The following is a 20,050-nucleotide window of genomic DNA, read 5'->3' on the forward strand; positions in this document are numbered from 1 at the left end:
ATCATTATCCCCATTTAACGGATAAAAGACTAGAGGAAAAGGGGCTTGGGCACCTTTTCCAGTGCTGCAGGATGGGTTTCATTTCCTCTATTTCACACAGGAATCGTCTCCAGGGTTTTCTCACACAGCTCTTCTGTGGCTTTCAGGTGTGGCTGAAAATCTCACTTGTCCGAGTCTGACTTTGCCCCCTCCCCCTCTTCATCCCACACGGAGTCTGGCTGTGTGGTGACTGGAGAATGGTCAGTCATGTGCATTATTTAGTTTTCCTAAGATGGAAGTAACTTTAAAATTTGTTTGATCGTATCATAAAGATAATACATGCTCACTGAAAAAAAAAACTCTGACTGTACTTAAAAGCAAAAAGAACTTAGTACATAGTAGGTGCTCAATAAATGCTTGTTGTATACATAAAGATATGATGCAAAAAAGAAGGACTAGGGCCTGGCGTAGTATCTCATGCCTGTAACCCCAGCAGTTTGGGAGGTCAAGGTGGGCAGATCACTTGAGGTCAGCAGTTCGAGATCAGTCTGGCCAACATGGTGAAACCCTGTCTCTAGTAAAAATTCAAAAGTTAGCTGGGCATTGTGGCGTGCACCTGTAATCCCAGCTACTCAAAAAGGGGAGGCAGGAGAAATGCTTGAACCCGGGAGGTGGAGGTTGCCATGAGCTGAGAACACATCACTGTACTGACTCCAGCCCGGGTGACAGAGCAAGACTCCATCTCAAAGACAAAACAACAAAAAAGAAGGAATAGGTCGGAAGACTAAAAGTCACTTGTAATCCCACTATCTAGGAAGATGTTATAGATTCTTTATACCCTTTTTTCCCCTTACTTGTTTCGAGGTTCAGTCAGTGGGGGTGGAGGTGTCAAAAGGCAACTGGGAAAAAGGAAAAAGTGACATTTCTGAACCACAAGGTGGAAGTTAGAGAGCCATATACTGGGGAAAGGACCTTCATATCAACCAACTCCCAAACCTAAGCTGTTATTTTTACTATGTACTGCCCCAGACACTCTACTTTTTGTCTCTGCTTGAGCATGTCCAAACAATCAAGTCTTTCTCTTGCTACATTATCACATTCGTCATTTTCCTTTGGATGTCTCTGCTTATTTTTGTTCTTTAGGTCTAGTGTTGCCTCACAGAATGGCAGACTACCATGATAGAGTATAACGTTTACCAAACTTCTGCTATCAGTGCAACAGAGGACTTTCATTAGTTTTGCCATATCTACACGCTTTGAAATTATTTACTAAATATTTCATTTAAAACTGCTCACTTAAAATGTGCCTTCTTAAAAATCCCAGGCTATTGTAGTGGTTCCCAATGTGGGCTGGGGGAGCTTTTATAAGCTATAAGAATTTCTCAGGGATTCTGATTCAATGATCTGTGCTGAGACATGGCATCATGTGTGTGTGTGTGTGTGTGTGTGTGTGTGTGTGTGTGTGTTTTAAGTTTTCCAAGTGATTCTATTAATAACATGCAACCAGTATTGAGAACCATGGTTCTAAGCAATTATATTTACTAAATCATGGGCTTCGTGGGTTATCTCTAACACACATTAAAACATAACAATACCTAACTTATTATAAATGTTAAAATGATTTCTTATGTACCATCTAAATTGTCTCACTATCAGTGGCAGATAAATCCTACTTGGGGACGCACTATAATAAATGGAAGAAACCAGGAATTGAATATCTGAAGCTCTGAAAACCTGTTACATTCCAACTCTGCCACTTCCTGTCTGTGGGACCATGTGAAGATCAACATGTTTATTGAATGTAGCTTTACACATTACAATTTTAATTAGCCATCTTCCCACCGCTTCATTTCTCATCCCACCCCTGTGGCTCCCATGGATCCTCCACAATTCTTCTAGAATGTTTTCATGTCCTCTCGCATGCAGTTAGGGTAGTTGGCTTATGCTTTTGCCACATTCCTCTAGGCACCAAACTTGTAGACTGGCTGGTGATGGCAGAGGCTGATATAACAAAAAAGTCTTAAGACTTTTATCTGAATCCATGAAATAAAGCCCACCCCAAGGATCAGGACGGGTTATCTTTACATTATACGTAGCACTTGACACTTCATTCTTGGTTCTTTTCTTCATGAGGGACAATGGCTTTCAGCCAAGTTTATACTCACTGCATTTCCCCCTTCCCCACCTCCCAGATTAAAGCTTCCTTTAGTAACTAGAAGCAGTTGAATATCTTCTTTGCTTGATTACCTATATAATCCCTAATTCTAATACCTAGTACTTAGCACCTTTCTTCTGAAGAGCATAAATTGCAATGGAAATAGCATCTCATTAATCCTCCCCACATCCCTGTGAGGAAGTTTTGTGGCAAGCATTAGCTCTCAGACTAATCCTCCTGCCTGCAAGTAGGATGCAGGGTCCTGCTGCTCTCTAACACAGATGCTTGCTACTGAGCAAGCTGATGGGGACAACAACATGTGTGTGACAGGAGAAAGCTCTTCTCTTTCTATGCAGCCTGTCACAGTGGAGCAATTCAAGCTCTGTATAGTCTAGTGACGAAAGGAGATAAAGCATCATTCTCAGGTTAGTGATGGACTCGTAAGTAATGCCTGCATTTAAACTCCAAATAAAGCCCAATTATTAGACTGCTGCCTCCTGAGAGCCAATCTCATTACTGAGACTTCGCCCTCTCTTTTTCTCCCTCCCTCCCATCTGGCTGGCTTTTGGAAGAGATAAGAGTGACTTGTTGACCTAAGGAAACTTTGGCACCTCCAGCAGAAGAAAAAGTGCAGAAAGACACCAAGGTCGTAAAATAATAAATAAAATTCAAGTTCAGAAGGATGCAACATCTTTCCATTAAAATTATGCTTCTGAGGAGAGTGGGACATAATGGCACAAATGAATATTTTGACAGCAACATGACATTCTGAAGAAAGGAGTTCAGCCATTCAAGATAATGCTGAGAGGGACAATAGCCTCTGATCGAAAGCCTTATTACATTCATTACTCTAACTCCAGGGAGAGGTTCCTCACGGGAAACTGTGAGGCTCGTTCAGAGGAACTGTAGCCAGCCTCCTGCCAACCAGGCTGTTTCCAGTGGGAGAGTCACTGCGGGTGTGGCCACGCAGGGAGACAGTGAGAAAAGTTAGTTAGTAACAGGATAGATTTCTCCAGGCTTCTCCTGGAATATTCATGGCGACAAATAGGTGTCCATTTTCAAGATGGGAGTTTCAGTGGATTCCTTCTAAAAGGACTCAACATTTATTTTTAGGGGAAGAAAAATGCTATGAAATCATCCTGGGGTAAAGATAAAAGAAGAAGGTTTTCCTTGTTTTAGGGTAGATCTGCAGCAAGGGAGTGAGGCAGGGCCTGCCTGGTGTGTGTGCTGTGGAGACAATGAGGTGTGGCTTGTGGGATCCTGCTTAGGGACACCCTGCTGCTGTGGGTGAAATGGAATCTCAGCTTCCTCTGCTTTTCCTCTGTCTCCTTGTAGGGAGCCAGTTCTTTCTGTTCTTTGCTGTATCACCAACCCTCCAGGGACTATGGTGCTACAATGAGCCCCAGGTGGAGGGCTCCACAGTGTCTAGGAAGCCCTCCAAGATCAACCCCCGCTGGAAAAAGCATTCACAGAAGCCTCTGGGACCCACCCAATCATCCAATCCAGAGCAACATTCTTTTCATTATCAGGTCTTTGACTTGCAGCAACAAATTATTCTGAAGAGTTTACCATATTCTCTGAAGCTGAATTGTGGATGCTATACTGTGTGGCTTGAATTATTCTGTAAATTCTCTAGTGCAGTAGGGACACAAATTTCATCTCTAGGAAATAAATCCTCCAGAATTTGGTAATTTCAACAACTTTCCCTAAATGACTCATTTCCCTTTTTCTCGTATCAATTAATCAGATTTCTTTTAATTTTGCAACAAAATTTCCCCTAACTTATCTTTTCATAAATTACTATCAGTATTTTCTATCTTTTATAGATATGTAGCAAATTAAACAAACAGAAGCAACTATTTTCATGATTTTCAAAATGTGGTCCAAAATCTACTGGTAGCAAAACTACCTATGATGCTTGCTAAACATGCAGGTTCTTGGGACCTCATTTCAGATCAATTTGTTCAGAACCTCTGGGGTGGAGCTAAGGAAGATATATTTTGTTAAAAATCTCTATGGTTGATTTTTTAAAAAGCTACTGGTCTGGGCAAGCAAGATTTTCTAGAATTGAGGAAAAAAGATCTGCATTTTTTTCTCTACTAGCTTTACATTACTGGACGAGCTATTAATACACTGCTGACTTGGATAACTGTTCAACCGCCTAGGTAACTTTGCTTGCATGGATCTAGTTGAAAAGTAATAGTTCAGTTAATTTCCTTGTTTTCTAATTTTGTGTCCTTGTCTTGGCCCTTGTTATGGACTAAACTGTGTTCCCGCCAAATTCATTGTTGAAGCCCTAAACCCCAATGTGACTATACTTGGAGACAGAGCCCTTAAGGAGGTAATTAAGGTTTAATGAGGTCATAAGGGCAAGGCCCTAATCCAATAAGACTGGCGTCCTTGTAAGAAGAGGAAGAGACAACAGTAGATCTTCTCTGCATGTAAGCACAGAGAAAAGACCATATGAGGATACAGCAGGAAGGCAGCTGTCTGCAGACGAGGAAGAGAGGCTCAACAGAAATCAACCCTGCTGGCACCTTGATCTTGAACTTCCAACCACCAGAAATTGGGGCCATTAAAATTTTTTAAAGCTACTCAGGGACTTCAGTGTTTAGAGTTTCCTTCACACACACACACACACGCACACACACACACACACACACAAATGTGAAACACTTTCCAAAAAATCTTCCTAAGGTGAGATTATTACTTCTATTAATAGGTTAAAAAAACAAAAACAAAAACAAAAAACTACTGTTTCCTGAAAGTTGGACTGTCAGTTTGATTACATTGATGGAAGGCTTTAGGGGCTCTTTCCTTCACAGGAGGCCCTGGGATAGATTTTCACCTAGACTACTTGCTGTTGGTTTCGTTTGCTGCTCTTTAACCCTGGAAAAATCCCAAGCCTTGAATTTATTTGAGTGCATCAAGGGTGGCATTTAAATATTTCAGTTTTGCAGTGCCTATTTTCTCCTTTCAATTTTGAATATGAGAATGCCAATTGAAGTTTGTCAGGATTCTGGGTGTTCTGAAGGGACTTCCTAGCATTAGGTACCTTCTCTATGTGACTAAAATTTCTGCCAAGGGAAGAAGATGTCTTCCAAAGATAAACACATGTGACTAATTTCTAGAGATTTTCTGCATTCTTGGAATTTGTTGAAAATGCTACCTAAAAGCTGTCAAATTATCACATACTTTTGATAATACCTTGTTTCCCTGAAATATAAAGAAATCCACACTACAATCCCTACCGCCTTGCACTCAGAGCTGTCATGGTGGCTCAGTCTTCTGTCTAATGTAACAGAGATGTAAATCTTTTCAGAGAAAGCAAGAATTTGATTGTTCATAAAGATACATAACCAAAATAGAAATTGTTCTATCTAGCAGCATAAACATTAAGCCCAGGAAACAATTTGTGGGCCAATCTTCCATATCTACACACTAGAAGCGACAGTGAAGTAACGGTCCCCAACTTACTAAGAGAAGTAAAAGTAATTTCTCTTCAAAAGTAGCAGCGGCAGCAGCAGAGTTTTTGTCCCTAAGGAAAACTGCCAGGAGACTGTAGCAAAGGAAAGATGAAACCAGATAAATTATTCTCACGATAAATTTAGCTCTTTCGTGTCAGAATCTGCTTGGTGATATGGGTGGTGAAGCTCTCCATTGAATCTCAGCCTTGACTAAAAATCCTGTGCTTTGCTGTTGCCTGCAGATCCCCACAAGGAACATTTTAAACTGAGAGCTGCTGGGTTTTTTTGTTTGTTTGTTTGTTTTTTGCCATGCAGTACTTCTTTTTCTATAGTGCTTCTTATCAGTTATCATGTCTTGGAAGTCAAAAAACTTTCACCTTATATTCCTAAGATAATTATTGTATTAGCATTGCTTGAAAAATATTTCTTATGTGTCTTAAAAACATTTAAGCAAATAACTCAAGTGATGAAAATATTTTCCTTGAAATGAAAGGTTTGCTTATCCAAGTCCAGACTATCGTTTGAAAAATATGATGCCCAGGTCAACAAAGCCAAAATGATCACACGAAGAGAAACACAAACAATACCAAAATCAATCACAGATATTTTCCTCTGCCACACCAAATACTGAGATTCTGAATAATAGTCATATGTGTCAGATAAAAGTATCCAGAGAATTTTTCACTCTACATCTGCATGTATTTTCTTTTCATTTTTGCAAATGAAGTATTCCTGAAGAAGGTAGCCCCAGCTGTGATCTAAGTACGACAAGAAGTCCTATGATGCTTACAGGATATTCATAACTGAATCATAAACAGAAAAATAGCACAACTAAAAAAAAGTGGCCAAAGAATTTGAATTGAATCTCGATAAAGCTATTCAGTGTGAATCTACTATGGGTTTTCTACATTTTCTGCTTGCATAAATCTACCTCTCTCTTTTGTATTTTGTTGTTGTTGTTTGGTTTTAGAGATGGTGTCTCGCTCTGTTGCCCAGGCTGGAGTGCAGTGGCACGATCACAGCTCACTGCAGCCTCAAACTCCCAGGTTCCAGCCCTTCTCCTGCCTCAGCCTCCGAGTATCTGGGACTATAAGCATGAACCACCAGGCCCAGAGACAATTTTCAAAATAGATATGCAAGTGGCCAATAAGCACATGAAAAGATGCTCAACATGATTAGCCATTAGGGGAATACAAACCACCATGAGATACTACTTCCCATCTATTTAGATGGTTATAATGAAAAAGACACATGAATATTGGTGAAGATGCGAAGCAATTGGAACAGTCAGAAACTGCAGATGTGAATGTAAAATGGTGAAAAGACATCTGGCAGTTCCTCAAAAGGTTAAATATTTGTTTAATGTTAAGTGAATTACCATATGAGACAGCATTTCCATTCCTAGGTATATGCATACCCAAGAGAAATGAAAGCATATGTCCACACAAAAACTTGTATAGGAATGCTCAGGACAGCATTATTCATAATAGCAAAAAGTAGAAACAACCCACATGTCCATAGATAAACAACAAAATGTAGTTTATCTGTACAATGAAATATTAGTCAGCCATAAAAATAAATGAAGTACTATTACCTGCGACAACATAGATAAACCTTGGAAACACAATACATGAAAGAAGCCACTCAAAAAAACCCCGCATGTTGTATGATTCTATTTATATGTATTGTCCAGAATAGGTAAATCTCTGGTGACAGAAAGTAGCTTAGTGGTTACTTAGGGCTGAGAGTGGTTATTTAGGGCTGATGGTGGTGGTGAGGGAATGATTAGTGACTGCTAACAAATATGGGTTTTTGGGGGAGGAAGTGATTAAAGTGTTCTAAAATTGTGGTGATGGCCACACAACTCTGTGCATACATTGAGAACCATTGAATTATATACTTTAAGTGGGTGAATTGTATAGTATGATAATTGCATCTCCATAAAGCTGTTCAATGTGAAACTACCATAGGTTTTCTAGATTTCCTGATTGTGTGAATAGATCAAAAGGATGGAATAAAATTCCAGGATTGGCCTGGGTTCTGTACATCACTCAAACGTGGATAAAATGAACATGAACTTAAAATGATGACTACAATGGATAATGCTTCAGGAGAAGCATAATCATTATTAGAACACCGTCAGGACTCCTGCTGTAGAAATTCAACTCTAAACATTTTGTATGGAAGTGGAAGTCCTAACAAGTGAACAGAAAGGCAAGTAGCTATAAATGGAACTATCCCTATAAAAATCAAAGTTATCAATCATTGAATATTCATAACCAGGCACTATACTAAGTGATGTACATATATTATTTCAACATTTAGAATGGCCCTAATGAAGCAAGTATTATGATGTGCATTTTATAGGTAAGGAATCTGAAAATAGGTTAAGCAAATTACCCAAGGAGAAGTAGCTTGTAAGTGGTAGAGGTGAGATTTAAACTAGCATTTGTCTAACTTTTAGGTCTTAATTATTACACAATACAGCTGTTTAAGATATCTGCATTATAACCTTCTCTCTCTCTCTCTCTCTCTCTCTCTCTCTTTCTCTCTCTCTCATCATTTTGGAGTAAATGCTTAGAAGAGGGAGATTACAGGAATTGCCACTGACAATGGTGGCACAGTTGCTATAGTAACCAATCCACCAAATTCATCTGTGCTACTGGGCACACACTTCTGCCTCTGTAATACACCCATACTGACTGGGATCTCTCACTGTATCAGTGAACTCCTGTTAATGCATATGAAATAGAAAGTGGTGAGGGCCTAGTGTACACCTGATAGCATTAAAGTGTTTCCTTCAAAGTTTCCCTCTCTGACTTACAGGTTTACATTCCTCCTTTTAATCCTATTGTTTTGCATAGGATGCTCTGATGTGATTGGTTTTGAGGGGTGCTCAAAATCAGAGCCAAACAGCCCTCTGTTGTTTTGTTCTAAGCAAGATTTACAAATATGACTATTTTCTTTTTGGGTGACAAATTGACCCTCCCAGCTCAATAACTCCTCACTCAGTGCCAGATTATAAATTGTGGACCATCCAAACCTGATCCTAACATTCAAAACAGACCTTTATCTGATAAAAACACATCTCAGAAATCACTCTATAGAAAATTTGAAACTAGCACCCAACAATATGCAATTGGACTGTGCACGCGCGCGCACACACACACACACACACACACACACACAATCTCTCCATATTTTTCAACAATGTCTCTACGTTTTCAAGGGCTTTTTCTTCTCAGATATTGCTGCTTTCTCTCTTCCTCCTCTTCTGCATTTCACTGGCCTCGCCTGTCTTCAGAGGCACCTGAAGGCACATAAGGCAAGGAAGTGAAACCGACTGTAATTCTTCAGTTCACTTCTCTGCAGCCTCCAGTGAGCCAGTCTCCATACGGTAGCCCAGCTGAGCTCTGAAGAAGTTCAGAGTCCCTGCACAGGTGCAATTTACCAACCCCCTCACAGGCGCTCTGGGAGCAAAGAAGCCAGACATGTACATCTGAAAGGCTTTGGGAGCAGCAGAAAAGAAGTTCTCTAAGCTTAAGTTTAGGAGATTAAAAAGAAGAGGAACTCTCTTCTATGAAAGGAAGAGATGAAAGACATTTATAACTCAACCAGCCCTCATTTCCCTTTTGAAGAATGAAATATAAATTGCTGAGAGCTGTCGAAAATTCTAATGTTCCCACTTTCTTCTGATGCCCTTGGTTTCACCTTTGGTTCCCTTCAACTTCATTTTTCTGGTGTTAACAGTCTCTGACTATTTCTGTGCTATCCATGATATTACGAATATGTCCTGGTGTTTTCTTGAGAGGCAAAAGTGCATTCATGTTAATTTTGCTAAATGTGTCTTTTAAAATTAATAACATACAAATTTAAAACAGCATTTTATGTTTAGTTTTTCTATAATCTCAGCTAATCTTTCTCCAAACCCTGGGGAGTATTTAGAACTATAATTATTAACCCATTTTACTGCTGCAGGACTTGGCTAAAGTGGATCCAGGCTATTCATTTAGGTTTATGATTCCAAAGGCAGCAGTGTTTCCATACTAGTATTGTTTTTTTTTTTTCAGTTCAACTGAAAAACATGCTCGTTTTTCCATTTTTAAATGTATTTATGTGGCCGGGTGTGGTGGCTCAAGTCTGTAATCCCAGCACTTTGGGAGGCTGAGGTGGGCAGATCATGTGGTCAGGAGTTCAAGACCAGCCTGGCCAACATAGTGAAACACCATCTCTACTAAAAATAAAAAATTAGCAGGGTGTGGTGGCAGGTGCCTGTAGTCCCAGTTACTTGGGAGGCTGAGGCAGGAGAATCGCTGTAACCTGGGAGGTGAAGTTTGCAGTGAGCCGAGATCACGCCACTGTACTCCAGCCTGGGCGGCACAGGAAGATTCTGTCTCAAAAATAAGTAAAATAAAATAAATAAAATGTATCTATGCAGTAAATAATCCTTAGCAGGGCCTACAACTTTCTGTATGATTTGAACAACCCCTCTTGCCACAATTGTAGCCACACATACTTTTTTTTTTTTTTTTTGACTTCCTGGATGGTGCCAAGCTCTTTTCCTCCTAGGAGCTTTTGCACGTGGTCTTCTCACAGCTTTGCCTTTCCAATTGCTTACTTTGCCTTCTCCCCAGGCCCATTACTCAGAATAGCTCACCTTTCAAGCCTCATCTTATACCTTTTCTGCAAAGAAATTCTTCTCCAGTCCCACAGATAAGGTTACAGCTGTCTGTTATAGGGTGTCCCAGCCCATGACACTTTTCTCTTGTATATTATGTATTGCCAGTGTGATTATTTTGTGCCATTATTTACTCTTTCTTTTTTTTTTTCTGTAAATTGCATGCTGTCAGAAATGTGTCTGCCTTGTTCTACTCTGTATTTCAGAGCTTAGCTCAGAGCATGATATATGTTCAATACAAATTTGGGGGATATTCCACAGCATAACTTATTAGTGGCCAATTGCAATGTATCACTCCAAGTTTCCGCTATCAGTGTGACAGAGTCATGGACGTGCATTTAGAAAGCTATCAGAGGTCCTGAAATTCTCCCTGCTTCTCAGGTCTATTGTCAGATCAAATTACAGTGGGAATTAAGATGATTTTGCAACAAATGAAGTTATATCTTTGTCTCCTTATATTCACATAACAGGCTGCCCCTTTTGAACTCCGATACTTCTGAAACTATTGCATTGCCTAACAACGATGGGTTTTAAAAAAATCTTAACTCAGATTAACATACATAATTATTGAACTGAATGTAATATAGGTGGTACAGTTCTGTGATTGACACTTTTTCTTGTGAAATATTTTCTTTCTTTTGAGAACTGACTTTTTTTTCTTTTTAATGGAACTCTGTCTATAACTCTAAATTATATAAGTTTGGATATGCCATGATTTAAACATTTCTTGATTTGTGCTTAATTTGTAAATATTGAACATCTAATTTTCAGTCTTTAGAACCTTCTTATCTTCTTTTTCTTCCTTTTTTAAGATAGTTCACCTTCTTAATAACTTGATAACTCATGTTTCCTTGCATTTTTGTTACTTCTTGATTTTCTTCTTTTTCTCATTGCCCTGTATTTTCTTTTTATGGTAGGCATTCCCTAGTACCTTTCTGCTTTAATGATAACATTGCAAATAGTTCTAATACTATTTCCATGAATATTATTTGTGCATAAACCTCTCTGCTATTTACAGTAAAATGAACACACTCACTATATCATCTATATTACAACAGATAGCCTTTCTCTGGTTATGTCAGCCTCCTACCCATATCAAAATAGTGTCTTTATTTTGTTTTGTTTTAAAGAAATCATAATTTGTAATTCATGTATTGTGAATTATCTTCGAAATTAATGGAAAGGACATGGAAAATGAACACATTTTCTGAATTCTAAATGAATGAGAGAAGACAAATATTCATGATCTAACAATTGCTAAAATGATTATCTTGAAACAAAATATAAACAATAAATAAGAGTAGTCTTATTTTATGCTATTAAAATATACAGGCATTTTTATAATTCCAGTTTCTACCTGGTTATTTAATCACCTAAAACTATCACCAACATCAATAGTTTTTTGCTGTCACAAAAAAAAAAAATCTGACACCTGTTTAGTACTCCAGTGCACAGAAATCCAGGGAAAACAACTTTTGGTTCAAATTCAAGCTTCAAGGTTTTGGTTTTTTTTAATAGTTACTTTTCATAGTTAAACTGAAAATTCTTACTTTTCTTTCTTTTCTTTATTTAAAGTGCATTGGCTGATTCTATTTTTTAGTAAGTCAATATCATAGTGCCAAATCTCAGCAACTTTTCATTATTTAGCCCCTTAATTCAGAACTAATAATAAGTGCTGTAGACCAGAAGGATAAAATTCTGGCTTTCTAATGTCTTCCCGTCATTCTTCATTGGTTGAGTGGCTTAAAGAAGATGGCAGGGGCTTTTAATGACTTCTGTGGTGTGATGACACCAAAGTAGAAGGTGTAGATCAGAACTTGGCTTTTATAGATGCCACATCTCCAATACACACTCATAAAGGCAGGGTATTCCCTGGGTGATAAGCACCTCGGACTCAACACTATTCAGATGATTGGGTAAACTATTTATCTTTTCTAAGTCCCAGTTTTCTAATCTTTAACAAGGTTGAAAGGGTGCTGTAAAGATTAGAAACACTGTAAGTGATAAGTCAAGCTTATGATAGTTCCTCAATCAGTGATAGCTACTATTATTATTGGTAAACAACAGGTTGTGTGTATGTTTGCATATGTGTAATCATCTTTAAAATTACCTATATTTTTATTGCACATTAGCTTTGTTGATTCACACTACACTGAGCCAATCTTAAGTGTCTATCTCAATTATATTAAAGACCAATAGCAATTTGTGATGAGCTCACATTTTTGGATTAAGGTCAGGCACTGAGTTAAGTGCTTCGGTTACAAATATTCAGAGAAGTCACTGTCTAGTGGGGACTAAGACAGACACATAAGACAAACTTTTGATGGGGTAAGTATTCCTCCAGAGGTTGTTTACTTTGGAAAAGGCAGACAGGATCTATAGACATACTCAATCCAGTTGATCCACTCTGAAGTCAGGAATCATGATAACACAGGCCCATTGCTCAAAGCAGCTGGAGATACAGATTGACGCTTAGAAAAATAATTGTTCTCATGTTCATTTAATTTAGATTACTTTGCCTAGATTAGTCTGCTGAATATGTACCCGTCAATCTCAGAAAAGTGTGTTGAAAATACTCACCTACTTTGATTTCCCACTTGAAATGATTAAAATACCATCTAAACAATATTTAAGCCTCTTCTGAATAATGATGACCATTCTACATTAGGAGGTTTTATATCCAGTATGCTTGAAAAAATGAGAAACTTATCCATTGTTTTAATTAATCACTATTTAGATTCCAAAGATCACTATTCAAATCCTTAAGTCGTATTCTGGAAAAATTAACTTCTAACTTAGCATGGTAGAATTATTTAGACTTGAGTTCTTTCCAACTGGAAGGATGAAGACTAATGGGGATTTTTTCCACTAGAACAAGGGCAAATTGTTTTTGTCCATTTTCTTCACTGATATATTCCAAGTGCCTACAACAGGGATTGGCAAACTGTGGCTCACAGAATAAATGCAGTCCACCTCCTATTTTTATATAGCCTGAAAACTAAGAATGTCTTTTACATTTTTAAGTGATTTAAAAAATTAAAAGAATAACATTTCATGGTGAAAATTATATGAAATTTCAGTGTCCATAAATGCAGTTTTACTGTAACACAGCAATGCCCATTCATTTCTGTACTGTCTATTGCTGTTTTTGCACTACAGGGGAAGAATAGGGTAGTTGCAACAGAGACCTTGTGAGCCCAAAGCCAAAAATAAACACTGTGTGGCTTTTTATAGAAAAAAAAATTGCTGAACCCTGGCCTGGAAAAACAACTCTCCTACTTTTCTTAAAGTCAGATACCTTAGTATTTAACCCTCACAAGTTTCTTTTTAAAATGAAAACCTTAAGTCTACATATAACTCTTCAGTCAATTACTAGATTACAGCCTGACTAGCATTTGCGGAATGACAGTAAAAAACAGCACACTGCGAATGACAACACAGACTTGACACACTGCCTGGGTTCAGCTGTGCAATCATGGAGCAATGTTTAACTTCTCTGTGCATCAGGTTTTCATCTATATAATGTGGCTAATGATGGTACCTATATCTTGGGCTGTTCTGAGAATTCAATTAGCTAATGTTTGTGAAGTGCTCCAACGTCACCTGTCATGTAGTAGCAGTTGTAAATAAGATAACACATTTTTCACTGTTTTTTAAGAAAATTGAGATACTTAGAATTAGCTAAGGTAGTAAATGAAAAATACAAGCCTGAATTAAAAGTGGAAAATGTCCACTTTTGGCAGTAAGTCCCCTATGTCAATACTATGCATTTGTATCCTTTTTAATTGCCTTCTGATTGTAGGATGTAACTATTTGACTCCTATACCTGTTGATGTAATTTTGTAATCAATGATCCTGTTTCAGATAATAAACAAATTGTATTCTGAATGGTTGAATAATTTCTGAAACAAAATTTAACTACCTAACAATTTCTAATCTGAGGGTATTGAATTGATATAAAGGGAAGTAAAAATTTAGAGAATGCATGGATACAAGATTAGTTCGCTTTGTTAAGGTTATTATTCAGTTCTTAGAAAGAGAACCAATAGAAAATATTGCCCTACACTTAATGAAACATTTTCTAAGCACCAAAGCCAGGAATCAAAACTGTATATTTGGAAATTTAATGGCTTTTTAATTATTCCAAGTCATTATAGCAGATAGATAATTAGTACCCTTGATGTTTAAATATATTTTCACATTAATTTATAAGAAATCTTTAAATAGACTATGTTTTGTAGAAAATGAAATCTTAGGTAGTCTCCTATTATTTACAAAATATAATTTATTTAAAAGTACACAGAGACTCTACACAGGATTTAATAGGTAGTTGTTAAATGTTTAAAAAACATGATTACTTTTATGAATGTATTTCTATTAAAGATGTTTTCTTGGAGAAGGTTCAGCAAACTTTTGTTATGTGTAGTAGTAATAGAGATTAATGTATTGATGAAGTACAACACTGAGCCCTTCTTATTTCATAATCTTGATTCACTCAACTTTTAATAACTATTTATTTGTTACCTTGTGTGAGGTGCAATGAAAATGTAAAACATTAGTTAATTTTATCTAGTTAATATCTAGTCTAATTTGATTTATTTGGGTAACTGCTAAATCATGCATTAACATTTTAAAATGAAAAAAAAGAAAGTATTTGGGTTGCTTTAGCTAAATTTAGACTACAGGTCTTCTGTTACTTACATTTAATGTACTAAACACTGCAAATGTCACTTTATGAAATTAAATCTTTATGCTTTAGATGATTTTAATATTGACTTGTAGATAGATTAAATCAAGCTGATTTAATATATCCATCACTTCACCTTCTTACCATTTTTTATGTCGAGAATATTTCAAATCGACTCTTTTAGCAATTTTGAAATATATATATATATATAGTTTTTTACTAACTGTGGTCACCTTGCTACTGCAATAGATCACTAAAACTTATTCTTCCTAACTGAAACTTTACATCCTTTGTCAAATCTTGTCATCTGAAATTACTTATGTGTGTATTTGAATACAAAGTGATAAGTTTCTTATTTTACTCATTGTCCTTGTGTTTAGTTTGGTAAAATGGAATATGAATTTGAGTGTAACTGGTATACTCAGAAAAACCAAGCAACAAGAGGCAACATTTTAAATTAACTTGAGGATTTGTATAAAGATTTTATGCTTGGGTTCCTTTACTTTTCTAGACTTAACAAAGATTCAAAATTATTTAATAATCCTTAAAATGTTTAAATTATGATTATATTAATCTCTCTACTTTCTATAGATAACATATATTGTTAAACAAGTAAATTCTCTTTTGAAGTTTTCTATTTTCTTATACTTTACTTATTCCAAAAGACTGGTCAATTTTAATTTTTCATCTCCCTCTCTGAATGTAAGAATGTCTTTTATATTTATAGTTTAAAAACCACAGGTGGATAAAAAGTAACAAACACAAGGTCTTTCTATTCAATTGTCTTCGGTAAAAGTGATGTAATCTCAAAAACAATTGGTTAACACATTTATCCCCCTGTTAAACTACGCGTAAGGCTGAGGAAATATTTTTGTGTTACACTGATCCTGTAATAAATGGGCTGATTTAATACTGTTGGTTGCAACTTACAGCATTTTTGTCTACTTTAAAGTTAGGAACTTCATGGTTATTTTGGCATTTTTCCTGTGAATTAAAATTAGAATAATGTAATTAGTCTGTAAAATTCAAAATGCTACATTTACTAATAATGGAATAAAACCTAAATTATATTATGTTGAGGTCAATGATTGGTTCGCATGAACTATTTTCTTTTCTATATCTTCCTCTTTTAAAATAAATACAGTTTTCTTCCTACTGCAGAAGTATCAGATTCTTGCAGCATCCATGACACTTGTAAGCATTTAGTGGTCAGACACCACTACATATCCTTCAAATGATGTGGCCCAGTGAAGCTGGAAGGTGTCATCACGGAGCCAGGCAGCCTGGTATCTCAGCCATCCACCAGGTCAGACCCAGCAGGCCCTAGCTGGTGTGCTGAATCTAGACTAAAGCGGGAAATGGATTTTGCATTTTGAAAGTCAACTCCTCTAACATTAAATCTTAAGACATACCTATTAGATAAAAGTGCATTGTGCTTCAAAAATTATTTACTGGATCAAATTTATAAAGCTCATCTGCCAAAATTACTCGTAGAATAAGTTAAATCTTAATTTTATTATCCCTCTGGGTTTCTGAATTTATACTAGATTACACATATTTTCAAAAGAATGAGTAAATGTATGTTCAGGACCATAACTGTGTTGTCTGAATTACTGACTATGTATGATACATGCTAAATGAAGTATACTTGTAGGTCATTTAAAAGTGATAAAAATTTAAATGACAGAATACTAATCATGAATGCCCATTGCCCATCACACTGAGTTTGCCATTTTGATCTTTAGACAAATGAAAAATTCCAATGAAAAATATATTTCATTTTTTTTCCTCATTGGCCTCTTCTGCTCCCTGTTGAAGCACACAAGGATTTAGATGTTCTTGTTTCTTCTATTGTCCTAATATCATTTTTGACACCACGATTCATTAACTCATCTCCCATAGATGTTAGAAAAATCAACTTACAGGGTTTTATTACAAGTTCAAGATTTCTCAAGCATCGTTTTGGCCTCTCCTTAATACTAGGGCTGCCTAAAAAAGTGTAGAGAACATCTTCCATTTCTTGAAACTTTAGTTACCTAGGTCTGGTGGAAACATAATGGAAAACACACACACACACACACACACACACACACACACACACGCATGCACGCACACACACACACACGCACACAATTTAATTCTATAATGCTGCACAAGTTGGACCCCATCCTTTAGATATCATTCTGAATGGGAAAATGCCCTGCTAGGTTTTCAAACCATCTACTCTGCTAATGTAATACTTTGGTGGTTAGGCTGGAGTAGCTGGGCATCTGGAATAATGATGTTTTATCATGAGAAACAGAGAGGATACTGTTTCTCTTTTCTAAAAAGAGAAAGAAACCCTTTGCTAGGGCTCATTAAAAATGGTTTTAAAATCGGAGCCAATAAAACACAATTGTCAATTCCTACAACCTTTTTACCTCAGCAGCATTTTAACAAGGCATCATTTCTCTCTCCCCTGAAATCCTACTTGCAACACACACAGCCACATTTCTAACTAGCATCAACAGAAGCAGCAACAACTCCCCAACTTCTTTGTCACCGGTGAGCAGGCACACAGACCAACTGGAGATAGAAGCCTCTCCATTCCCCCAATCTCAATTTTCAACTGCACTCCTCCCTGAAATGGGAGTTGCTAGGCAAGATTCACCCTATCACCCTGAAATCTCTTGCTTTGCTCTCCTTTAAAAGTGAAAAGGAAAGGCTTTCCACAACATAGAAAAGTTTGCCTGGGCACACGATACCAGCATTTCCAGTAGTGACTCTAATAGACAAAGCATTTTGAAGCTCTGACATCCACAGGGAGCAGATCCCAGTCATGAACTAAAAACTTGAGTGTGTTACAGCAAGACCATGAAAGCCTTCCTTTGCCAGCATCACCTGGGCTCTTCTGCTCACCCAAGGCAGAACTGAGGAGGGTTGGGACCCAAGGCAGAACTGAGGAGGGTTGGGGTGGGCATTCCTCACCACAGGATTCTTTTTCTTGAGCAAGCCCACCTTGAGATTTGTAGAAAGGGCTGGTTTGGAGAGACTTCCAAAGCTGTACTTCTAGCTGTCCTGGCCTTTGGCCCCACCTGCCTGTCAATTCCAGTCTGAGTCCACAGCTCCAATGTTTAGGGCTCTGGGGACATCTAGAACCTGGGCTTTGGAGCGCTCAGGGATGCTATTAGGCCAGTTCCCTATTGACCTTTCAGGGACTCTGAAGTCAACTTTCCCCACACATTCTGAATTGTTTGCGTTTGTTTTCATTCTGCCAGAGCCTCCCGCCCAGCTCACCCATCTCTCCCCTCCTCCCTGCCCCCTCCCCTCCCTCTGGCCTCTCTGGCTCTCCCCACCTACCCCCACCCCCACCCTCCTCTTTGTTGTCTCCTACCTGCTGGCCAGGCTCTGCCTGCAGTGCTGCCTGAAGGGCATCAGGTGGTAGTTCATGGCGTCCAGCAGCAGCTTCTGGCAGACCGGGTCGGTTCTCATGAAATCCACTGACTGGACCCGCTCCACCAGTTCCGGGGCCGGGATAAGGGCGAAGCGGAGGCGCTTCATGAGGTCAGGCGCGTATTGCATGCGGGTCTCGCGGTCGTGCTCCAGCCACAGCACGGACATCTGGAAGAGCGCCAGCTCCGACTCCACGGGGGGCGGCAGCGAGTCCAGCAGGGCGCGCATCTCCTCGAAGTTGAGCAGCAGCACATCCTCTACCAGGTACTTGTTGGCCAGCTTCTTGGTCTCCTCCAGGCCGTGCAGTGCGGCGATCTTGCACACCTGCTTGTAGTTCTGCACCGAGATCTGGTCGTTGAGGAACTGCACGCAGAGCTTGGTGACCTGGGGGATGTGCAGGATCTTGCTGACCGACAGCACCTCCTCCACTGTGTCCAGGGACAGGGTCACGTTGGCCGTGTAGAGGTACTCGAGCACTAGGCGCAACCCGATGGACGAGCAGCCCTGCAGCACCAGGTTGTTGATGGCCCGGGGGCTGGTCAGCAGCTTGTCGTCGGGGGAGGAGGAAGGAGTCCCGGGCTCCTCCTGCGGCGGCGGCTGCTGCTGCTGTGACGGCTGCTGCTGCTGCGGCGGCTGCTGCTGGTCCTTGGGGGCCCCCAGGCCGTCCTGGCCGCCGACCCCTCCCCCGAGAGGGGGGTGGCTGGAGAAGAGCGATCGGAAGTACTGCGAGCAGGAGGCCAGCACGGCCTTGTGGCAGTGGAACTGCTGGCCCTGGGCCGTCAGGGTCACGTCGCAAAACAGCTGCTTCCTCCACAGCAGGTTGAGGCCGTGCAGCAGGTTGTCGCTGTGGCTGGGGTCGAAGGTGGAGGTCCTGTCCCCGGATCTGGACATGGCGAGCTGACTCGGTGCACCTGGCTTTAAATCCTCCTCCAACCTGGCAGACAGGGGTGGGGGATGGGAGTGAGGGGAGCAGGGTGGTGGAGGGGGTGGGGTGTGGTCGGGGTGGGGAAGGGTGTGGAGGGGAGGGGAGGGCGGAGAACGAGAATCAAGGCTCAGCTCGGCTCCCCCCGGGCGCGCTCCGGACCCCGACCCTCGGAGGAAGGTCCGAAGACGCTGGATCCGTGAGCGCCACCAGAAGGGCCCAGTCCGGGGTCCTGGCGCGGATTCTGCTCTCTGCGACTCCACTCGCCACCTCCCATACACTTCGTCCCTCACTTTCCTAAAACCACCTCAGCTCGGCTCTTGGCAGCAACAGCAGTGGCAGCAGCGACGGCAAAGTGGCGGCTGAGGCCGAGGCACCTCGTGGGCTCGAGTCCATGCCGGGCCGGATGAAGGGAAAGGCCGGGGAGTGGGGAGCCGGGGGTGCCCTGAAAGCTCAGAGGCGACCGACGGCGAAGCTTCCAGGTCAACTTGTGCCAGAAGCTTTGCTTTTCGCGGTTGGCCCAGTTTGGGGGAGGGGGTAGGAACGGGGGCCAGACAAGCGTGCGGGATGGGAGAATCTTAGCTCTCCAAAAGCTGGGACCACCTTCGATTATCCATCCTGCCCCGAGAAACTCCTAGGCTAATAGTCTGAGGGAGGAGATAAAGCCCTTTCTTCTCCCGGGAAAGTGCAGCGGAGCGCGGTGAGGACCCGCTCAGTGGACTCGGCAGAG

General features: G+C 39.8%; 2 protein-coding genes across 2 annotated transcripts in view; one reads left to right on the forward strand and one right to left on the reverse strand.

The window, feature by feature from the left end:
* The window catches only part of KLHL14 (kelch like family member 14), a 98,941-nt gene that overhangs the window by 77,034 nt on the left and 1,857 nt on the right, over positions 1-20,050 (reverse strand). Inside the window, exon 2 of the mRNA XM_017507134.2 lies at positions 18,340-19,332. Within this exon, the coding sequence (XP_017362623.1) occupies positions 18,340-19,289 (950 nt within the window). The 5' untranslated portion in view covers positions 19,290-19,332. The remainder of the gene's footprint in view (positions 1-18,339; positions 19,333-20,050) is intronic.
* LOC108288242 overlaps positions 19,353-20,050 on the forward strand; it is an 11,529-nt gene continuing 10,831 nt past the window's right edge. Inside the window, exons 1-3 of the mRNA XM_037730929.1 lie at positions 19,353-19,358; positions 19,501-19,573; positions 19,688-19,857. Of these exons, the coding sequence (XP_037586857.1) occupies positions 19,353-19,358; positions 19,501-19,573; positions 19,688-19,857 (249 nt within the window). The remainder of the gene's footprint in view (positions 19,359-19,500; positions 19,574-19,687; positions 19,858-20,050) is intronic.

Source organism: Cebus imitator, unplaced genomic scaffold (genome assembly GCF_001604975.1).
Source record: "Cebus imitator isolate Cc_AM_T3 unplaced genomic scaffold, Cebus_imitator-1.0 Scaffold369, whole genome shotgun sequence".
NCBI lineage: Eukaryota > Metazoa > Chordata > Mammalia > Primates > Cebidae > Cebus > Cebus imitator.